At 46.6% G+C, this 18,846-nt stretch overlaps 1 protein-coding gene and 1 long non-coding RNA gene across 3 annotated transcripts in view; one reads left to right on the plus strand and one right to left on the minus strand.

Annotated features, from left to right (window-relative positions):
- ST14 (ST14 transmembrane serine protease matriptase) overlaps window positions 1–8,230 on the plus strand; it is a 41,779-nt gene extending 33,549 nt beyond the window's left edge. For both annotated transcript variants that reach the window (XM_080983449.1, XM_080983450.1), the window contains exons 16-19: window positions 793–976; window positions 2,398–2,672; window positions 3,886–4,025; window positions 4,806–8,230. In XM_080983449.1, coding sequence (XP_080839575.1) covers window positions 793–976; window positions 2,398–2,672; window positions 3,886–4,025; window positions 4,806–4,967 — 761 coding nt within the window. In that variant the 3' untranslated portion in view covers window positions 4,968–8,230. The remainder of the gene's footprint in view (window positions 1–792; window positions 977–2,397; window positions 2,673–3,885; window positions 4,026–4,805) is intronic.
- The window catches only part of LOC308464399, a 53,928-nt gene extending 36,612 nt beyond the window's left edge, over window positions 1–17,316 (minus strand). Inside the window, exon 1 of the long non-coding RNA XR_013980010.1 lies at window positions 17,135–17,316. This is a non-coding gene — a long non-coding RNA (uncharacterized lncRNA). The remainder of the gene's footprint in view (window positions 1–17,134) is intronic.
- Window positions 17,317–18,846: the final 1,530 nt, after the last annotated feature.

The raw sequence follows: 18,846 nt of genomic DNA on the forward strand, positions 1-18,846 counted from the left end.
GCAGCCCAAGAGCACTTGACCGCAATGTCACTCACGTCACAAACGTAAAAGAGATCAAGAACAATAATTTTACTATTTATACCCCGCCCATCTGGCTGGGTTTCCCCAGCCACTCTGGGCGACTCCCAACAGAATATTAAAAACACGATAAAACTTCAAACATTAAAAACTTCCCTAAACAGGGCTGCTTTCAGATGTCTTCTAAAAGTCAGGTAGTTGTTTATTTCCTTGACATCACATAGGAGGGCGTTCCACTACCGAGAAGGCCCTCTGTCTGGTTCCCTGTAACCTCACTTCTTGCAATGAGGGAACTGCCAGAAGGCCCTTGGAGCTGGACCTCAGTGTCCGGGCTGAATGTTGGGGGTGGAGACGCTCCTTCAGGAGCAACAATAGGCTGCCTTCTAGGGTTGTTGTAACAATATGATAATGCATGTGAAACCTTTTCAAGGGTTCAAGCAGTATATAAATGCTAGGCGTTGCTACTGCAAGCCTCTTTTGCCTGTTTTGCAAATGCATGCAATGACACCCCTCTTTAGCTGCCAGTTAGAAGCATTTGGAGGCAGGGCTGGGAAACCTGTGGCCTTCTGAATATTGCTGGGTTACAGCTCCCAACCAGTGTGGCCGATGAGCAGGGATGCTGGGAGTTTTAGTTCAGCAGCACCAGGAAGGGGCCAAGGACTCCCTGCCCCTTCTTCAAGGATCTAGAAGGAGGAGTGATATGTGATGTTGCTTGGGGATCGCAGGAGGGCAAATTTACTCATGCGTTGGTGTTCTGACTCTTGCTCCTTCCAGACTGCGGCAAGCGCTTCTACAGCAAGCAGTCCCGGATTGTCGGTGGGGAGGACTCCGACGAGGGCGAGTGGCCGTGGCAGGTCAGCTTCCACACCAAGGACACCGGTCACTTCTGCGGGGCCACCTTGATATCTCAGAATTGGGTGGTGTCTGCAGCGCATTGCTTCCAGGATGACTGGAGGAGGTGGGTAGAGCTCTAGGATTTCTCCAGTAATGGACTGGCTTATGTTCTGCATATATGCTTGAACCTAGGCGTGAGGCTTCTGGGTTCATTGCGCAGTGTGCTGGGAGTTCATTGAGTCCAGTGGAGCATGGGATGGTGGCGTTTGAAGGTTTTGTCTCTGTTCAGACCTGATTTCGCATAAACCAGAACAGGAGCTGTCTTGCGCCCAAGATCGGGGGAGGGGGGGAGCGTGCATTGAGGCACATGTGCTGTGATGAGTGTGACACGACATCATGCGCCTGGTGCATGTTGCGCATGTGTGATGTCATGCACATTTTGCTCTCCTCATGCTGGGAGGAAGTGGAGCATGGAGCTCAGCGCAGCTTCCTCTCTTGCGCTCGGAAGGAACCAGCCACTGAAGCACACTGCCCCACATCCTCTGCCCCTTCAGCATCAAGGGGGCCCAGCCTCCTGCAAGCACATACTGAGGGGGCTGAAGACACATGCCCATAGGAACTGGCACGCCTGAACCAGAACAAACTGTGACGCAGGAGATTGTCTGGTTCCAGTTTCTCCTCCATTGTGGGCTTTGCAAATAATTTTGGGAAGCTACCATTCTCTTAAGACAAAGCTTCTTCTGCAATGCATCACTGGTGCATCTTATGCAGGGCTTTGGTTCAAAGGGTTCAGCGTAGACATGAAAATCATGTATACCCAAATAATGGGTATGGGGGGGGGAGAGAGTCCCTGTGCCGAGGGGACCTCGTCCAGCAAGCAAGGCGAAGAGCTTCTAAGCTCTTTTCGCACTTGGCAACCCAAGCAGACCCAGCATAGACAGAGCTTCTAATCTCTCCACCTTCCTTGGATCTAACTTCTGCGACTTCAACCAGCCTTGTATAGTTGAAGTCACACAAGTTAATGACATGCAAGATGAGATTGTGCTTTTCCAGACTGACTATACTTTTTACCATTGGCATTGCAGGAATTACCAAAAGGCCGTAGGTGAGGTGCTAGGCTATGGGTAGGCAAACTAAGACCGGGAGCTGGATCTGGCCCAATCGCCTTCTAAATCCGGCCCACGCGTGTTTTTACATGAGTAGAATGTGTGCTTTTATTTAAAATGCATCTCTGGGTTATTTGTCGGGCAGAGGAATTTGTTCATTTTTTTCCCCTTCACAATATAATCTGACCCCCCACAAGGTTTGTGGGACAGTGGACCGGCTCCCTGCTGAAAAAGTTTGCTGACCCCTATGCTAGGGATACTTTAGATGGGTTTTAGTGCTGCTTGCCAACCTTTTTGGGCCAGTGGGCACATTGGGGGGGGCATGGGCAGCAGTCCAAAAATGACTTTCCTTGGGTGCCGCAGGGTGCATGGCATAATGGTTACCCCCTCTAAAAGAACAGAGCATCCTCTGATCTTCTTACATGCCAATTCCTCGCAGGCATTTGGACCACAGGACGATAACAGCCTACATGGGGCTTCTTGACCAGGGGGACAGGAGCAACAGCAAGGTTCAGCAGCGGGGCCTGAAGAGGGTCATCCGCCACCTGTACTTCAATGACGCCAGCTACGACAACGACATTGCTGTGGCAGAGCTGTCCAGCCCGGTCGAGTTCAACAAATACATCCAGCCTATCTGCCTGCCTGATGTCACCCATGACTTCCCCGTTGGCAAATCCCTCTGGGTGACGGGATGGGGAGCCACTCAAGAATCAGGTGAGTTGGGTGGGGATGTGGAGGGGGCGTTGCAGGCCTTTGGTCTAGACGACTCTTGGTGCCCTACAGTTCTGTGATTCCAACTCAGAGGCAGTGACGGGAGTAAAACAAGGGCAGATCTGCAGTTTGGTGGAAGGAGGCAACATTTAAAATATATATCACAAAGATAAAATGAGAGTCATCTCTGAATCCACCACAGGACTTTATCAAGAGTGTATACGCTAAAATCATGACAATCTGTTGTCTGTCTGTCCTAATTGTTCTTTTTCTTTTTTATTTCTTATGTAAGTTGTCTTGCAATAAAAAGTTTTATATGTAAAAAAGGATAATCTTAACAAGCACAAAACGATAACCTGTGTCGCTTGGACTGTTGTCCACTAATGAAAATATATACAGTGGTACCTCGGGTTAAGTACTTAATTCGTTCCGAAGGTCCATTCTTAACCTGAAACTGTTCTTAACCTGAAGCACCACTTTAACTAATAGGGCCTCCTGCTGCCGCCGCCCCACTGGAGCCCGATTTCTGTTCTTATCCTGAAGCAAAGTTCTTAACCTGAAGCACTATTTCTGGGTTAGCGGAGTCTGTAACCTGAAGCGTATGTATCCCGAGGTACCACTGTATTGTGTCAGCAGCAGTACTGGTCTTGCAGGGTTTATGTAAAGACAGGAGGAAAGAAGAACAAAATGTTAATTAAAATATGTGTTTTGTGCACGCCAAACTATGCTGTGGATCAGAGTTCCCCCAAAACTTGGGTCTGCAGCTGTTTTCGGACTACAGTTCCCATCATCTCTGACCACTGGTCTTTGCTAGCTAGGGATGATGGGAGTTGTAGTCCAAAAACAGCTGGAGACCCAAGTTTGGGAGACCCTGCTGGAGACCATAGGCACCATTTCGCCGTATGCCTCATTGTTTGTATAATCTTATAAAGTTGCGCCGGACGACTTAAAAGTTATCGTAGGCAACATTTTGCATTAAAGGGAGCAGCAGCTTCTGAGTTATTCTACCCTGATGCAACTAGAGGGCAGGAACCAATGGCATCTCTTAAGGCGTTTAAGAGTTTTTGTGGGGGTTGTGCATCTGGGTGACTTGTAATTGGAGAATCCATTCCACGCTTAGCAGGGCTGGTTTTTATTTATTTATTTAATGCTTAAAAGAGCACCCTGAATAAACTATATCCCTACTCCCATTAAACTCCTCTGTGGTCCTCTGCAGGAAACGGTGCCAGCATCTTGCAGAAGCTCGAAATCCGTGTGATCAACCAGACCGTGTGCAGGTCCCTGATGGTGCCCAATGACGTGACGGACCGCATGATGTGTGTCGGGGTTCTCACAGGCGGGAAAGATGCCTGTCAGGTAGGAATTGTCTGCAGGGAGAGAGGGGGGCCATGGCTGTGGAGAGCTCAGAATACAGCCCGGCCGACTTCTTACTTACTTCATTAACTAATTGAGGGGGGTTGCAGTGAAAAAGTCTCAAGGCGACGCGACGAAACAAAATGCAGCACAGGAAGGCCGTATAAAACCAGAAAAGCTTAAAAACGGGCAACACAGAACAAGCAGTGTGCTGCACCAGCAACTTATTAGCTAGCCAGTGTAGTGTAGTGGTTCATACGATAGACTCGTAATCTGGTGAACTGGGTTCGCGTCTCTGCTCCACATGCAGCTGCTGGGTGACTTCAGGCTAGTCACACTTCTCTGAAGTCTCTCAGCCCCACTCAACTCACAGAGTGTTTGTTGTGGGGGAGGAAGGGAAAGGAGAATGTTAGCTGCTTTGAGACTCCTTAGGGTAGTGATATCAAATCCAAATCCGAACTCTTCTTAATAAGAAGAACTGCACTATGATATCAGTGCATCTACTCTTGAGTAGAACTTGGTTGTCTGCAGCGCACAGGCTCTGCTGTTCGCGGTGACGCTCCGGCATCATTGCCTCGCCTTGCAATCCCAGCTTCTTCCCTTGGAGCTGCCCGAACCCAACTGAAGGGCACGGGAACCCCACCAGAACCACAGTGCACCAGGGAGGCCATTTGGTGCAAATGCTGGTCTCTCCTGAGAATGAAACGGTTCCTTAGACTGGTGGACAAAGGGTCACGAAAACAGGTCCCCTTTCTGAGCATGTGTGTTCTTGTCTCTTTGCAGGGAGACTCCGGTGGGCCACTGGTCAGCTTGGAGGCCAACAACACATTGTTCCTGGCTGGCGTGGTCAGCTGGGGGGAAGGCTGTGCCCAGAGGAACAAGCCGGGAATGTACACTCGTGTTTCGGCGCTGCGGGCCTGGATCAAAGAGCAAACCGGCGTGTAGGCGGCTGCGGCGACTGGGACGGTTCATACGACTCTCCCTTTTTCTGTCTCTGGGTCTATCAAGCTTGCAGCTGAAGACATTCCCTTGTGATAGGAAGGGGGTTCTGCAAATCTTGTTCGCTCCTTTAATTCCTTCTCGGTTTTTCCCCCAAAAATGAAACCAGTGACACTCCTGGATTCATTGTATGCGGCCGATTGGATGGGCAGTTGCCCCTTTGAGAGTGCCCCTCTGCTGCTCATGTTCTCTGTCTCCAGAGACTTTCTGAAATAAGTTCAATGTGAACCTGCTTTAAATCTGCAAGGGAGCTGGTACCTCCTGTGCAGGCTGCCTGAGGCAGGGGCCCGGTAGGTGCGGTACCCCTAAATGACCACTAGTTGGCAGCATGAGGGCCAAGTAGCCTTAAGTGAACACCAAGTGGCCACTTTTGTGTGTGTGTGTGTGTGTGTGAGAGAGAGAGAGAGAGAGAGAGAGAGAGAGAGAGGATAAAATGACACATTGTTCTGTGTTTTTAGGACTCACCTGGTCTGCTGTAGCATGTGTGACGTCTTCTATTTTCTCTTCTTCCCCCCCCCCCCTTCCAAAAAAAACCCCAGGATTCCCCCTGTGAATAGGATAGTTCCCAGAACGTTGTTTGTTTTTCAAAGCAGCTCATAGATTGGAGAGGTTGCCTGTCTTCTGTGCTCTTTTCCCAAACTGCAAATACACAGAGATATTAATATTGCAGGCAGGTGTCTTTATCCATCACCCCCTGCCAGATAAGACGTTTGCTAACATGGGTTGATGGAAATACCTTGGCTAATAGGATCAAATCTGCTATTTCATCTTGGTATTGTGTCACCTCCCCCGAAAAGGTGTGCTTGATATTACTGCCTTAAATGCAGAGTTAACTGAAAAGTTCTGCAGTTATAAAGGTAACCGAGTTATAAACAGGTGCTCTTGCCTCCATCCAGTCCTCTCCCATCTGCCAAATTTTAATTTCCTTGTTGCAGCAGCAGGCTGCCTTCAGCCCCTGAAGCTCCATCACAGGTCCCATAAAATGTGTTTAGGGGGTTAGGATTAGGGTTAGGGTATCCAGCATCTGCCCCATTAAACTTTGCCTACCTGGGGCACACCTTAGACTTCATTCCCCGCCTCCCTTCCTTGAGCTCATTGTGTCTCTTTCCTCACCTGGGATAATGGCTCTGGCTGCAGATGTCTCTGCCCATGGGCTAGTTAAAAGGTGTCTCTCTTCGGGTCAGTACTATATTTTCCCAACATCATGCAATACCGTTGCTTCTCCTTGCAAGTTTATGTAACTGACACCGCCTTGACTTCTACGTTGTCTAAACCTGCACTGATGACTTTGACGCGGAAAGCCTAAAACGAAAGATGAGGCTGTTGGGCTCCTACAGAAGACCTGTTGGAACATCTGAGGCCTGTGCACACCTAAGCGGCTTCAGGATTTCACTCTCTTGGGCAGCGATAGCTCCGAAAATATCATAAGGGGAATCCTCTCTTGCAAAGCAGTTGCTTTTGCAACTGAGGGTACAGGTGTTGAGAGCAAATAGAAAGGAGTCTCAGACCTCAATATTGCAGATATTGGCTTTTTTAAGAACCGAGGGGCATTGTAGCTAAGTCTGTGTCTCAGAATCCTGTATCTGCCTTTGAGCAAGGAGGATTCTAAACTAGGTGACTGCTGGGAAGAACAAAACGACATGCAGCAACTTCCAGGTGTCCTGATCCTGCACTGCTGGATCCCAAGAATGGCCTTCTGGGACTTGTAGTCTCCCTCCACTGGGTTATTCTCAAGGATCCAGCTGGTGTAATACACTCAGACACTATAGCTGTGGCCTTCCAGATGTTGTTGAAGGACTCCAACTCAGCCCCAGCAGGGCCAGTGGTCAGGGATGATGGGAGTTGAGTCCATCAGCACCCCAGAGAGACCTCCCTTCTCCACCTCTGTCTTAGGAGAACATTCTGGGTCTGGGTTTTGTGAAGGGTTGTGGAGGGGGGGAATACTTTTCAGTTCACCCCCCCCCCCGCTCTGTTTTCCTTTTAAACTAGGGTAGATGTCGGTAGAGCCATAGAGTGTGTGCGAAAGTGAGAGAGAGAACCCATTTGTGCATGAATGAGATTTTTCTGGCCCGTTACGGGTCAGATTGGCATTGCCAATATGTGCCTTAATTGTATATCCTTGTTTAATGTATGGATCTCAGCATGTGATGCTGAAGTTTTGTTTCTGTTTTCGGTGTCAGTGGTGGGTGACTATAGGGGGTCCCTTTTTCTGTCTGGGGGTGCTGTATAGGAATGCAGAGGACACCTTTTAACACGGTGGAACCCCTGATTGTGTAGCGACAGTACGGAGCAAAGCATGCTGGTGAGCATATTGGGGGGACGGGCCATGTGCCCTGCACATTTAAAGCAGCGTCTTTCCACTTTGAACATTCATGGCTCCCCGCAAAGAATTCTGGGAGCTGTAGTTTGTTAAGGGGGCAGTGAGCTGTTTGGAGACCCCCTGTTCTCCCTCCAGAACTACATCCCTTGGGGATAACAGCTCCACCCCCTGAACAAATGGCAGTTCCCGGTTTTTATGGGGAAGAAGCCACGACTATTTAAAGTGGTACATAGTTCCTTGAATGTATGGGGCGGGTGGGGCCTTGGGTAATAAGCACACCAAAGTAGAATTACATAAGGGGAGGGGACTATGGAGGACGCTATAGGGAGAGACCCTCTTTCTCTAGACTCCCTAGGCAGATTTCCTGTTTTTTGTGCCTAATTGTGTTTTTGTTTTGTTTTTAGAACGATAAAATGTTTTCTTTATGAACCTCTGCTACACTTGCTCCAGATATCTGCTATTTCCCCCGTTGTTGGTCTAGTTTATAGATGTGAAAAAAATAAGCAGGGAAGAAAAATGGAGTAGTTTTCTAAAACAGGAAAAGTGTCTATTTGCATTTTCAAAAGGGTATTTAATAATCTAGGAAATGCGCCGGTGATTTCCATTTTTGCAAAATGAACCCACAAGAAGGGACAGATAAGGGGACCCCCCCTTAATAATTTATCTTTTTTATTTTTTTTAAAGAAAATGTTGCAAAATTATTTTTAAATGAGTTGACTTTCAACTTTCTGTTGTTTATGTATATATTGTACCTTTTAAAAAGAAAATAACACTGTAAATACATCTAAATGGAAACCGTGACACCCATTTTTGCTGTTGAAGGTCTGAATTGAGATTGTTATGTCTGGTGATTTTTAATCTGCATTAAAACCGTTTTTTTTGTACAGAATGTTAGTCTCGTTTGGTAACATCGAAAAGTGCTGAACTGTTTGTAACAAAAATAATCTCAATACGCTGTCCTTTCCTTTCCTTTTTGTTTGTGTGTGAGAATAGGAATCAGAGAGGTGGGAGAGAACCCTCAAAGGTAATTTACATCAACCCCCTGATATAATGTAGGGACCTATATTTGTTAACCATGCTGGTTTGTCACTGGACAAACGGAGTGCTGGACCAGGTGGGGATTTGGATTGATCCAGCAGGCTATTTTTATGATCATACAAGAGTAGTGATTAAATGTTAAGGGGGGAAAGCAATAATATGTGCTGCTGGTGCTTCCCCTTCCAGTAGATGGCGCTGTGGTCTTGCACAAAGCTAGAAAACCACCACAGCTTGTTATAATAAGGTTAGTAATTCAAGCAAAGGGTTTCTGCATGAGAGACCCATCATGGAGTTAGCTGAGCTGGCCTGTGAATTAGCGGGTGGTGGAGAACCTACAACTGCTGTGGTAGTCCCAGCAGACCCAGCCAGCATGGCCCAATGGCCAGGGAGGTTGGGAGCTGTAGTTCAGCAGCGCCTGGAAGATGACATGCTCACCACCGCTGCAAATGGAGAAAAATGGCAGGTACCTGTGTGCAGTCTTCACTAGAGCGATGCTCCAAAGGGGCAACACGCTAAAAGCTTTATTAGGGCCCAAGTAAAATGTCAAACGCAAATGAATGAGCTTTTTAAGATCCTCAAAGCTCTTTAGCTGGCTAGATGTTAAAAATGTTTAAGGGGTGGGGAGGGAAGAATAGAGGCAGATTTAAAGCAGTAGTGTGCTACTTTAAACAGAAGACTCCTGGGAATTTTAGTGCAGGTAAAGTTGCAGAGAGTAATTAGGTGGCCCCTATTCCTCTCCCAGAGCTACAGCTCCCAGTGGTTTAACAACCGGGTCCTGTGTACGAGAAGACTGGAAAATGCTAGAAAATCATTGTTGTGTTGTGTTCCGATTATGCAGCGTACAAAACGAGCCACGGTTGCTGCAGCAGGTGAAATGGAAGGCTGTGGGTTGTGTTGTGCTTTAGGGTTCAGGTGCACCAGTTTAGAGCCATGTTCTCAAAAGATGCATGTGTGTGCATGCATGACACACATCCCACGCATACATGTACATATACACAGGCACACATTTTAAGAGGGCCAGAGGCAGGCTCAGGAAGCTCGAAAATGACACCAAGCTACTTTGTATTCTTAAAAGGCACCCCTCAAATTACCCCAAAGAGGCAAGTCAGGGACAAAACGGACTGAATTTAATGGGGGTGGATGACCAAAAACATTTGGAGCATTTTTTGTAACCTGCTCTCCAGGCAAAAAGGCTCCAGGAGTGGCTTACATATAATCAATTTAAAACAAGGCAGCCCCATTGTGCGCTGGATTACAATCTTTAAAAAGACACACAAAGGGAAAGGGACAGGGAGGGAAGAGGAAAAACCAAAACTCGGACACCAATTTCTAAGTAATTGTTTTTTTTATAATGACCAGCTGGCACAGTTCAGGGGCAGGAGGTGCCTGATGGAACTGGAACTCCAGCAAAGCTGATGGACTGCACCCTTCTTCCTATTTGTCCTACTGAGGCAGTCTGATGGAATGGCTGGTAGCCAATGTTGCTCTAATATAAGCAGCAGTGGTTCCCCCACCCCTGGTGGAAATTCTCCCTAATTTCTTCCTCCTTAACCTGCTTGGAACGAGGCCGCGAGAGCTGCTGCCTTAATCTCTCCCTCCGTGACTTGCGGGCTTCCCCTCCTCGGGTCTTTCCCCCATCTTCTCAGTCACCGAAAACAAAGCAGCGGATCTTATGATTGGCACAAGAGAATCAAGCTAATCTTAGGTAAAGTTTTAACAACAACCCCTCTCCCCCCCCCCCCCGGTCCACCCGCCAAGGTCCCACAAATCTGATGCAGCAGCAATTAAATGTAGACAAATCCAAATGCAATCCATCCCCTTTAATTGGCTCGGAGTAATGGAGGTCCTGCCACTGCTAGGAAGGATTATTGGAGCTGCTTAGCCCTTGGAGGCAATTTTGCTTAAGACAGCCAAGTGCTGGTGTGCCTTGCACCCAGGCTGAAAGCTGGAGCTGTCCTGACCATAAAGCAGGTGTGGGGAAGGTTTTTTGCAGTCCAGGGGGCCAAATTCCCTTCTGGGCAACATTCCAGAGGCCATGTGCCCAGTGGCGGGTGAGGGCAGAGGGAAAAGCACACATGTAAATTCCACCTTTGCATAATATACTGGTTCTCTCTTATGCCGATTTTAATTTATGTACGGTATCTGTTTGCTTTTACTTGCAAGTTGCCTGACTTGCAAATAAGCTACTTACAAGTTTAGGTAAGGGTAAAGGGACCCCTGACCATTAGGTCCAGTCATGGCCGACTCTGGGGTTGCGGCGCTCATCTCGCTTTATTGGCCGAGGGAGCCAGCGTACAGCTTCCGGGTCATGTGGCCAGCATGACTAAACTGCTTCTGGCGAACTGGAGCAATGCACGGAAACGCCATTTACCTTCCTGCTGGAGCGGTACCTATTTATCTACTTGTACTTTGACATGCTTTCTAACTGCTAGGTTGGCAGGAGCAGGGACCGAGCAACAGGAGCTCACCCCGTCGCGGGGATTCAAACCTCCGACATTTCTGATTGGCAAGTCCTAGTCTCTGTGGTTTAACCCACAGCGCCAACAGCGTTCCTTACTTACAAGTTTAATTAGTAATAATTGATAGTAGTTTATACATGCACTCACATGCTGCTCTTTAGTGTCCATTCAAATAAGCAGGAGGCATTGTCAGTGTTTGGGCACACAGTCCAGCCAGGCACAAATTCTTGGGGCGCAAAGAGGGCCCATGTGGGGTGTGGCCTGGGCAGCATTCTGAGGGCCACAGAGAGAGGACTGGAGGGCTGCATTTGGCCTCCATGTGTGCGGTTCTGTGTCCTAGAAGCTGTATCTTTCAACTTTGAAACTGGACGTTCCCAGAAGCATTGCAGGAACCTGCATCTTCCATTGCCAAAAAATTTTTTTAAAAAATAGCCCTATGCAGGAGGTCCTACGATGCGGGTATGAATGTGCTGCCCCCGTAGATAATCACACGTTGACACATCTTTGTTAGAGTAAGCTGCTCTGATTTACTCTACGCATTCTCCTATTTTACACCGGGTCTTAAATTGCAGCGCTTTCTGGGATTTTGCAAGGTTAACCGCGCAATCTTCAGAGCCGCTGGCCACTGGAGCGTCACGGCGAAGGCCATTAAGGTTTCAGGGCCTTGCTGTCCCTGAGAGGAGAAGCTCTTAAAGGCAAGTGGAGATTTATTCCTTTCACTGCCAAGCTTGCTCTTTCACCACCTGCAACATCCCCTTCTCACTTAAAGCAAGCTCTAGATGCTTGGAGGGGGTTGGGAATTAGCAAAGGGTAGCGGATGCTGCCAGGAAAACAGACCTTAAGCATAACTGACAGTCCAGAAGGGAAATTCAGGTCTTGAATCATGAGTCACATACATGAAAGCCAGTCCCTGCATTCCATCACATTCTAGTGTGACCAAGAAACAGTCCTGACTGGGGTCACGCGGGTGAGAGAGAAGGTTGGATGCTCAGAAACCCCCAAGTTGTCTATGGGAGACTGTGCTTGAGACAGGCCCTTCCAGACTGGGGCTTTGTATTTTATTTTTGCAGGGGGCAGGTGGACGTGTTATTCTGCAACATGTCATGGATGCAATAATAGTGCCTTAGTGACGGTTTTGTACTGGGACGTCCACACATAATTTCCTTTTTCCGTTGTTGTGTGATGCTTCTCTGGTGTTACCATATTATTGGTGTCTGGAGGGGCACACACAAAAATACCCTGGATGCTTTGTCGTAAGAAAAACACAGCTTTCCACAGAAAATTACAAGACCTGCACGGATTGGAAAGGGAGCTACATATCAGCCCTGAAAGCTTTGCAGATGCAGACAGTGTTGAAATCGGGATAGTCTCTGCCCAGATACTATCATAAGTACTACTAATAATGAATGTACAATAAAAGAAGACTCTGGAGGGCCTCTAGGGCTGTTTGGGAGGGGGGGGGACACCACTCAACTGTGGTGCAGTAAGATATGTTTGGACAGAACTTAATGACCCTCTCCTTGTGTGGGTCAGTGGTTAGTGCCAGACTAAGACCAAGGTTGAAACACTCACTTGACCACTAAGCTCTCATTGGGTGTGACTTTGGGCCGATCACTGCCTCTCAGTCTCAACTACCTCGCAGGGTTGTTGTTGGGGGGGATTACATGAGGAAGGGGAGAACCATGGATGCCACCCTGAGGTCCTTAGAGGAGAAAAAAGTGGTGTTTAAATAAAATTAAATATATATATTTGCATACAGAAATGTGCAGAGCTGGCACCAGGTTTTTGTAGGTCCTTGGGAAACAAAAGTATGCTTGCCTCCCCTTCATATTCTTTTAAAGCTCTAACTCCCAGTTCATTCGCTCTGATAAGTGAGACCCCAGACTCCCTTCCGTCCCACACAAATCCTGTCCTGAAGGAACCCCAGCTCACCACCACTAAGACTGGTCACCAGGAATAGATTCATCACCCATTTAGTGTTCCTCAAACAGATTTTCAAAACCAGCACACCAGCGACCTGTTGCTTCATGCTAGACACTGGGATATGTAGGCCCAGACACAGTCTTTGTATTTTGTGTTAGTATTGGAGAAAATGGAAACTTGCAAATCCAGTTCCAAGTTCAGATAGGTGCAGGAACACAACAGGGCAGTGCCCCCCATGAATGCCAAATGCATTCTGGGAAATGTCCCAGAATGCTCTGCAAAGATGCAAGCGCTCCATGGTCAAGGCAAGCTAATGAATGCGGAGAGGACCCCAGAAGCCCTGGTCTGGCTCAAGGCAATGAAATATACCCAGGTTCTCTTGGGACAGAGCTGAAATCCAGGCCTGGGAATTGTTGTTTATCCCACATATCCTGCAGACTCTTCGTCCTGCAGCTCCGTTGAGGAGAAAAGAATGTCTCCCCCCGCACCCCCTTGGCCATATAGCCCTTGGTCTGCGAATCAGCCGGTGTGCAATTTGTTGGCGAAGGGGTTTGCTATGCCAAGAGTGGGATTTCAGCAACAGACAAACATTAAATCTAAAGATTAGTCTCTGCCTCTGGAGAGCCAGGAGATTACAGGTGGGGGTCTGTGCTGGTACTTGTGTCAAACAAGCAGGGTCTGTGTATTATCATAAGCTGCTTCTAATATCACAAATCACACACACACCCATCGCCCCAAGTAGACGTATCAATTCCCTCTCTTACAGAATAGCCCCGTTTTAAAATAAGAGTATAACGAAATCCATTGGCAATAATAATAAACAAATGTTAATAGACACTTTTGAGTTGGAACTAGGAATGGGTGACTCTCCCAATTTCTCTGTTTCTCTTTTTCCCCACCTTAAGTTCAGTTCTCTGCATCAGTTAACAAATCGTTTTTGTTTTTTAAAGAAGTCCTCATCAGGATTTTCACCAAACAAGAAAGAAGATTCCACCTAAACATTAGGAAGAACTTCCTGACAGTAAGAGCTGTTCGACAGTGGAATTTGCTGCCAGGGAGTGTGGTGGAGTCTCCTTCTTTGGAGGTCTTTAAGCAGAGGCTTGACAACCATATGTCAGGAGTGCTCTGATGGTGTTTCCTGCTTGGCAGGGGGTTGGACTTGATGGCCCTTATGGTCTCTTCCAACTCTATGATTCTATGATTCTATGATTCTCCATTATAGGTACAGTGGTACCTCAGGTTACATACGCTTCAGGTTCAGACTCCGCTAATCCAGAAATAGTACCTCGGGTTAAGAACTTTACTTCAGGATGAGAACAGAAATCATGCTCCGGCGGCGCGCAGCAGTGGGAGGCCCCATTAGCTAAAGTGGTACCTCAGGTTAAGAACAGTTTCAGGTTAAGAACGGACCTCCAGAACGAATTAAGTACTTAACCTGAGGTACCACTGTACGCCTTTCCCCCCGCAATTTTGCTCAACGTGCATGTTTTTGCACAGTGGTTTCCCCAACTATAAAATGCATTTCTGTACTTTATTTTAGCTTATGTGTGCATTAAAAAAAATGCACGCTAGGACAGGCATGTTTGTACCATTCCTTGGCTGGAGGGCTGCATTGCAAAATTCAGAGAAGTGTGAATTTCAAAGGATGGCTGTGTGCATTGTTTCCAGAAGTGCGAATCTGCCTTAGATGCAAACCGAATTGAATTTATTCCCCACCTCTACCTGGAACTCATTTTCCACTTAACCTTGTGGCCTAGGGGGGTGGCTACAGTGAAGGGCTCAGCACTATTTTCAGTAATCTTAAAGTTAGAGTCTGCCATTAAAATTGAGACATACTGTAGAGTTCATTGAGTTCCCCAAGTGTAGAGAGAGCACTGGGCAGATAAATGGGATATTATAACCATAGAAAACCTATAGTATAAAAGAACATGAGCTAATGGTTTGGCTGACTCCCTTTCACAAGCACAAATTCTCAAGTACTGATGGCAAAGCATTGGGCCTAGCTATTACAAATCCTCTCCTGTATCTAGGAATATGTAATACAGTCGTACCTTGGAAGTCAAATGGAATCCATTCTGGAAGTCTGTTTGACTTCCAAAACGTTCGGAAACCAAAGTGCGGCTTCTGATTGGCTGCAGGAATCTCCTTCAGCCAATTGGAAGCTGTGGGACGTTTGGCTTCCAAAAATAGTTTGCAAACTGGAACAGTTTGCGGCGTTCAGGAGCCAAAATGTTTGAGAACTAAGCTGTTAGAAAACCAAGGTGCAACTGCATTGCTAAATACTTAGCAGGCTGATAATTGCTACGCAGTTGTAGACCCAAGTTTTGAATTCACTTTTTGCAAAAGCTAATGAATATTGCAAGATCCAGACACCTCTGTTTAGTGCAACCAGTGGCATGTATAAAATGGTCCAGCACCCTCCGGGCACCACTAGATGTCACCCTTTGATAGGTGATGGTGGTCTCCTGTCTTCCAGCTGCAGTACATCTTGAGCGAAAGGGTTAGCCTGCCTATTACTGCTCATGCTTCCATTCCCCCAAACCAAGCAGGCTTATTAGTGGCCTGTAGGGTCAAACTTCAACAAATTAAATTAGGGGCCTCCCAGGAGCATGCTGGACCCCTGGCACAGTTCAGAACATGTGGTGGCTGGAGGGATTTCCTTGCAAAGTAGGAGGCGAGGCAGTGGCGAGAGCCCTCTCCTCTTTTGCGGTTTCCAGCAACTGGTATTCAAGAGCATTGCTGCCTCTGACTGTGGCAAATAGCCATTGATAGCCCCTGAGATGGATTTAGGACAGTGTGAACATTCCCCCACACTGGGCGCTGAGCCTTAGCAGGTTCTATGCAACTATGATGTAGTGAATTGAGAAGAACAGAAAGCAAGAGGCAGGGGTGGGGCGAATTTTGGCCTCACACTGGGCAACCGTGAAATCTGAAAGCCCCAACTCTGCTCCCGAATAGCCCTCTCCTCCAAGAATTCGTCTAGTCCTTTTCAAAAAGCCGTCCAAGTTGGTGGCCATCTCTGCTTCCTAGGGGGAGTGAGTTTACATTCCAAAACCACAGAGGGGTCATGGCCAAATAACTTCTGCATAGAGCAGACCCACAGAAATCAATGGATCTAAGTGAGGGGGTCTACTCTGAGTAGGGCTAGGACTGGGTGCAACCTATCGAGCCTTGCGGTATACACACGCGCGTGCACACACACACATTAGTGCCAAAAGACTGACACCTTCACTGTGGCAACAAATGCACATTTCCGTATTTCGATGCAGGAGTGGAAGGGATTCTAGAGAACTGATTTCTCAGTTTATCCAGGAAAGGACAATCCCATTCCAGGATTCCAGACTCCTGTCTCCATTTCCCAGGTCACTGCAAATTGCTTCCAAATGCAAAGTCACATGTTGGGTACTCGACGCTATTTGAGTCATTGTGTGTCATTGCGCCAGAGGCCCTGTGTGTGTCTGTGTGTGTTTCTTGCCATCTCCTGCAATCCATTTGGGGTTGATTTGGGGTTGGGATGGCAGGGGTCCATGTTCTCCGCTCCCCTCCCAGTCAAAAACACTGCATAACGAAAAGTTCTGGAACTCTGCACTAGGAAGTCTGAAATATTTTCACCAGAGGAATCCCCTAAACATTCTTCTTTTGAAATGAGCTATTTTGAGAAATAGTTGTATTTTTTTTTTTAAAGAACAACAACAATAACAAGGTTATTTGGATCGCTTTGGGGAAAATATTTCTTTTTGTCTGTTCCAAGGCTTCCTGTAAATCAGAAAGATTCGTAACAGGACAATAGATGTATATAGTGGCACAGAGAGTGTTGGTGGCCCTGGGAAAAGACTAATTTACATGGCCCAATGAATCCTCTTTACCTTCATATGTTAGAATCGTAGAATTGGAAAGGGCTCCCCAAGGGCCATCTAGTCCAACCCCCCTGAAATACAGCTAAAGAATTCCCGACAAACGGCCATTCAAAACCTCTGCATAAAAACCTTCAAGGGAGGAGAGTCCACCATCTTCTGAGGCAGTCAGTTCCACTGTCGAACAGCTCTTACTGTCAGAAAGTTATTCCTAATGTTTAGTCAGAATCTGCTTTGTTGTAATTTGTATTTGTTGGTTTGGATCCTACCGTCCGGAGCAGGAGAAAACGACCTTGTTCCATCTTCCACATGACAGCCCTTGAGATATCTGAAGACAACTCTCATGTCACCTTTCCAACTCCTTACTTCCAAGCTAAACATATCCACAACGTTCATTTATTTTAAAAACTGTTTTAAAAAGTGGGCGGTAGTCTGAATTATGCAGTTCTAACAATGTACACATTTTTACATGCAAAGAACTCTGATATAATGCTGTTTCGTATGTTATTTTTCACTCACATTTTCACTTTCATCCATGCTTCCCTCCATTTATCTGCTTTTGTAAACAGTGGTTGGAGAACCTGCTTTGCAAAATTCGGAGGAGTGTGAATTTCAAAGGCTGGCTGTGCTTCAGTCGTTGTATTATTCCAGAAAGTGCAAATTGGATAGGCTCACCTTTTAAATGAAAATGGAATTGAATCTCTCCCCCAGCCCTACTCAAGGCCTGCCCCCCTCAGGGCTTGTTCGTCTTGTGAAAGTTCACAAGCAGGGGAACAGGGCCCAGGTCCCTCCCAGCCCCCCCCCCCCACTGCTGCCTTCTGGGAAGATGTATTTCAGGCTCCCTCGGGTGCACTCCGTCCTGAGGTCTGGGGAGCCTGTGGAGGTGGAATGCGCAAGGAGTCTCCAGCCTCCTCTCCTTCTCACTCCCTTACATGGGCATGTGAGCCACGGTACAATCAAGAGATCGTTGGGCAGCTGCACAGGGAACAGATAATAGAATACCTGAAATAAATAATATCTGAAATAAATCCCATTCCGCCCCTCAGAACAGAATGGTCGGGCAATGCTGCAGCTGCCAGTTTCAGCAGCTCCCTTTGACTTCCAAAATTCCAAAATAGGGCAGCATTTCAAGATTCGCTGAAGACAGAGAGGGTGGCTGCTGAAGGTGCCTGTGTGCATGGATACTGGCTTAGCAATGTGTCTGTCTGTCTGTCTGTCTATCTATCTACCATGTATCTATCATCTATCATCTATCATCTATCATCTATCTATCTGTCTATCTGTCTGTCTATTATCTATCTATCTATCTATCTATCTATCTATCTATCTATCTATCATCTATCTATCTATCATCTATCTATCTATCTATCTATCTATCTATCTATCTATCATCTATCTATCTATCATCTATCTATCTATCTATCTATCTATCTATCTATCTATCTATCTCTATATAGCTATCATCTATCTATCTATCTATCTATCTATCTATCTATCTATCTATCATCTATCTATCTCTATATATCTATCATCTATCATCTATCTATCTATCTATCTATCTATCTATCTATCTATCATCTATCTATCTATCATCTACTATCTATCTATCTATCTATCTATCTATCTATCTATCTATCTATCATCTATCTATCTATCATCTATCTATCTATCTATCTATCTATCTATCTATCTATCATCTATCATCTTTCTATCTGCCATTGCTGCTCATTGCTCGCCAACCCCTTCTACCCTTTCCCCAAACCTGACCAACTCCTCTTCCTTTATACTTCGCCCACCCCCTCGCCTGTCTGCCCTCAGATCACCTGCCTGCTGTTCTCCATGCTGCAGTTGCCGTGTGGACCTGTGGACAACCACATAAATTGCAGTGTGATGACAGCCTTACATTTCGATGTCTATAGGAATATATATATATATATATATATATATATATATATATATATGCCTACAGTATATGAATTTGCTCCTCTCCTTAGGAGATAGTAGCCCTAACTTCCAAATGACTTCAGCTTGGGCTCCTCCAGACAACCTGTTTATTGAGCATTCACCATGATTCACTTGCACAAAGCTTATCCAGAAGTCAAACTATGTCCAGGTCTTTTTTGCCCATTTGTTCAGATTTGTTTGCGGCGTGGTTGTGTGTAATGAGCATTCATCCTACATCCATCCTGATTTCCTTGTGCTCTGTTTATATGTATTTCGATTAACAATTT

Source organism: Podarcis pityusensis (genome assembly GCF_964106645.2).
Source record: "Podarcis pityusensis genome assembly, chromosome: 15".
Taxonomy (NCBI): domain Eukaryota; kingdom Metazoa; phylum Chordata; class Lepidosauria; order Squamata; family Lacertidae; genus Podarcis; species Podarcis pityusensis.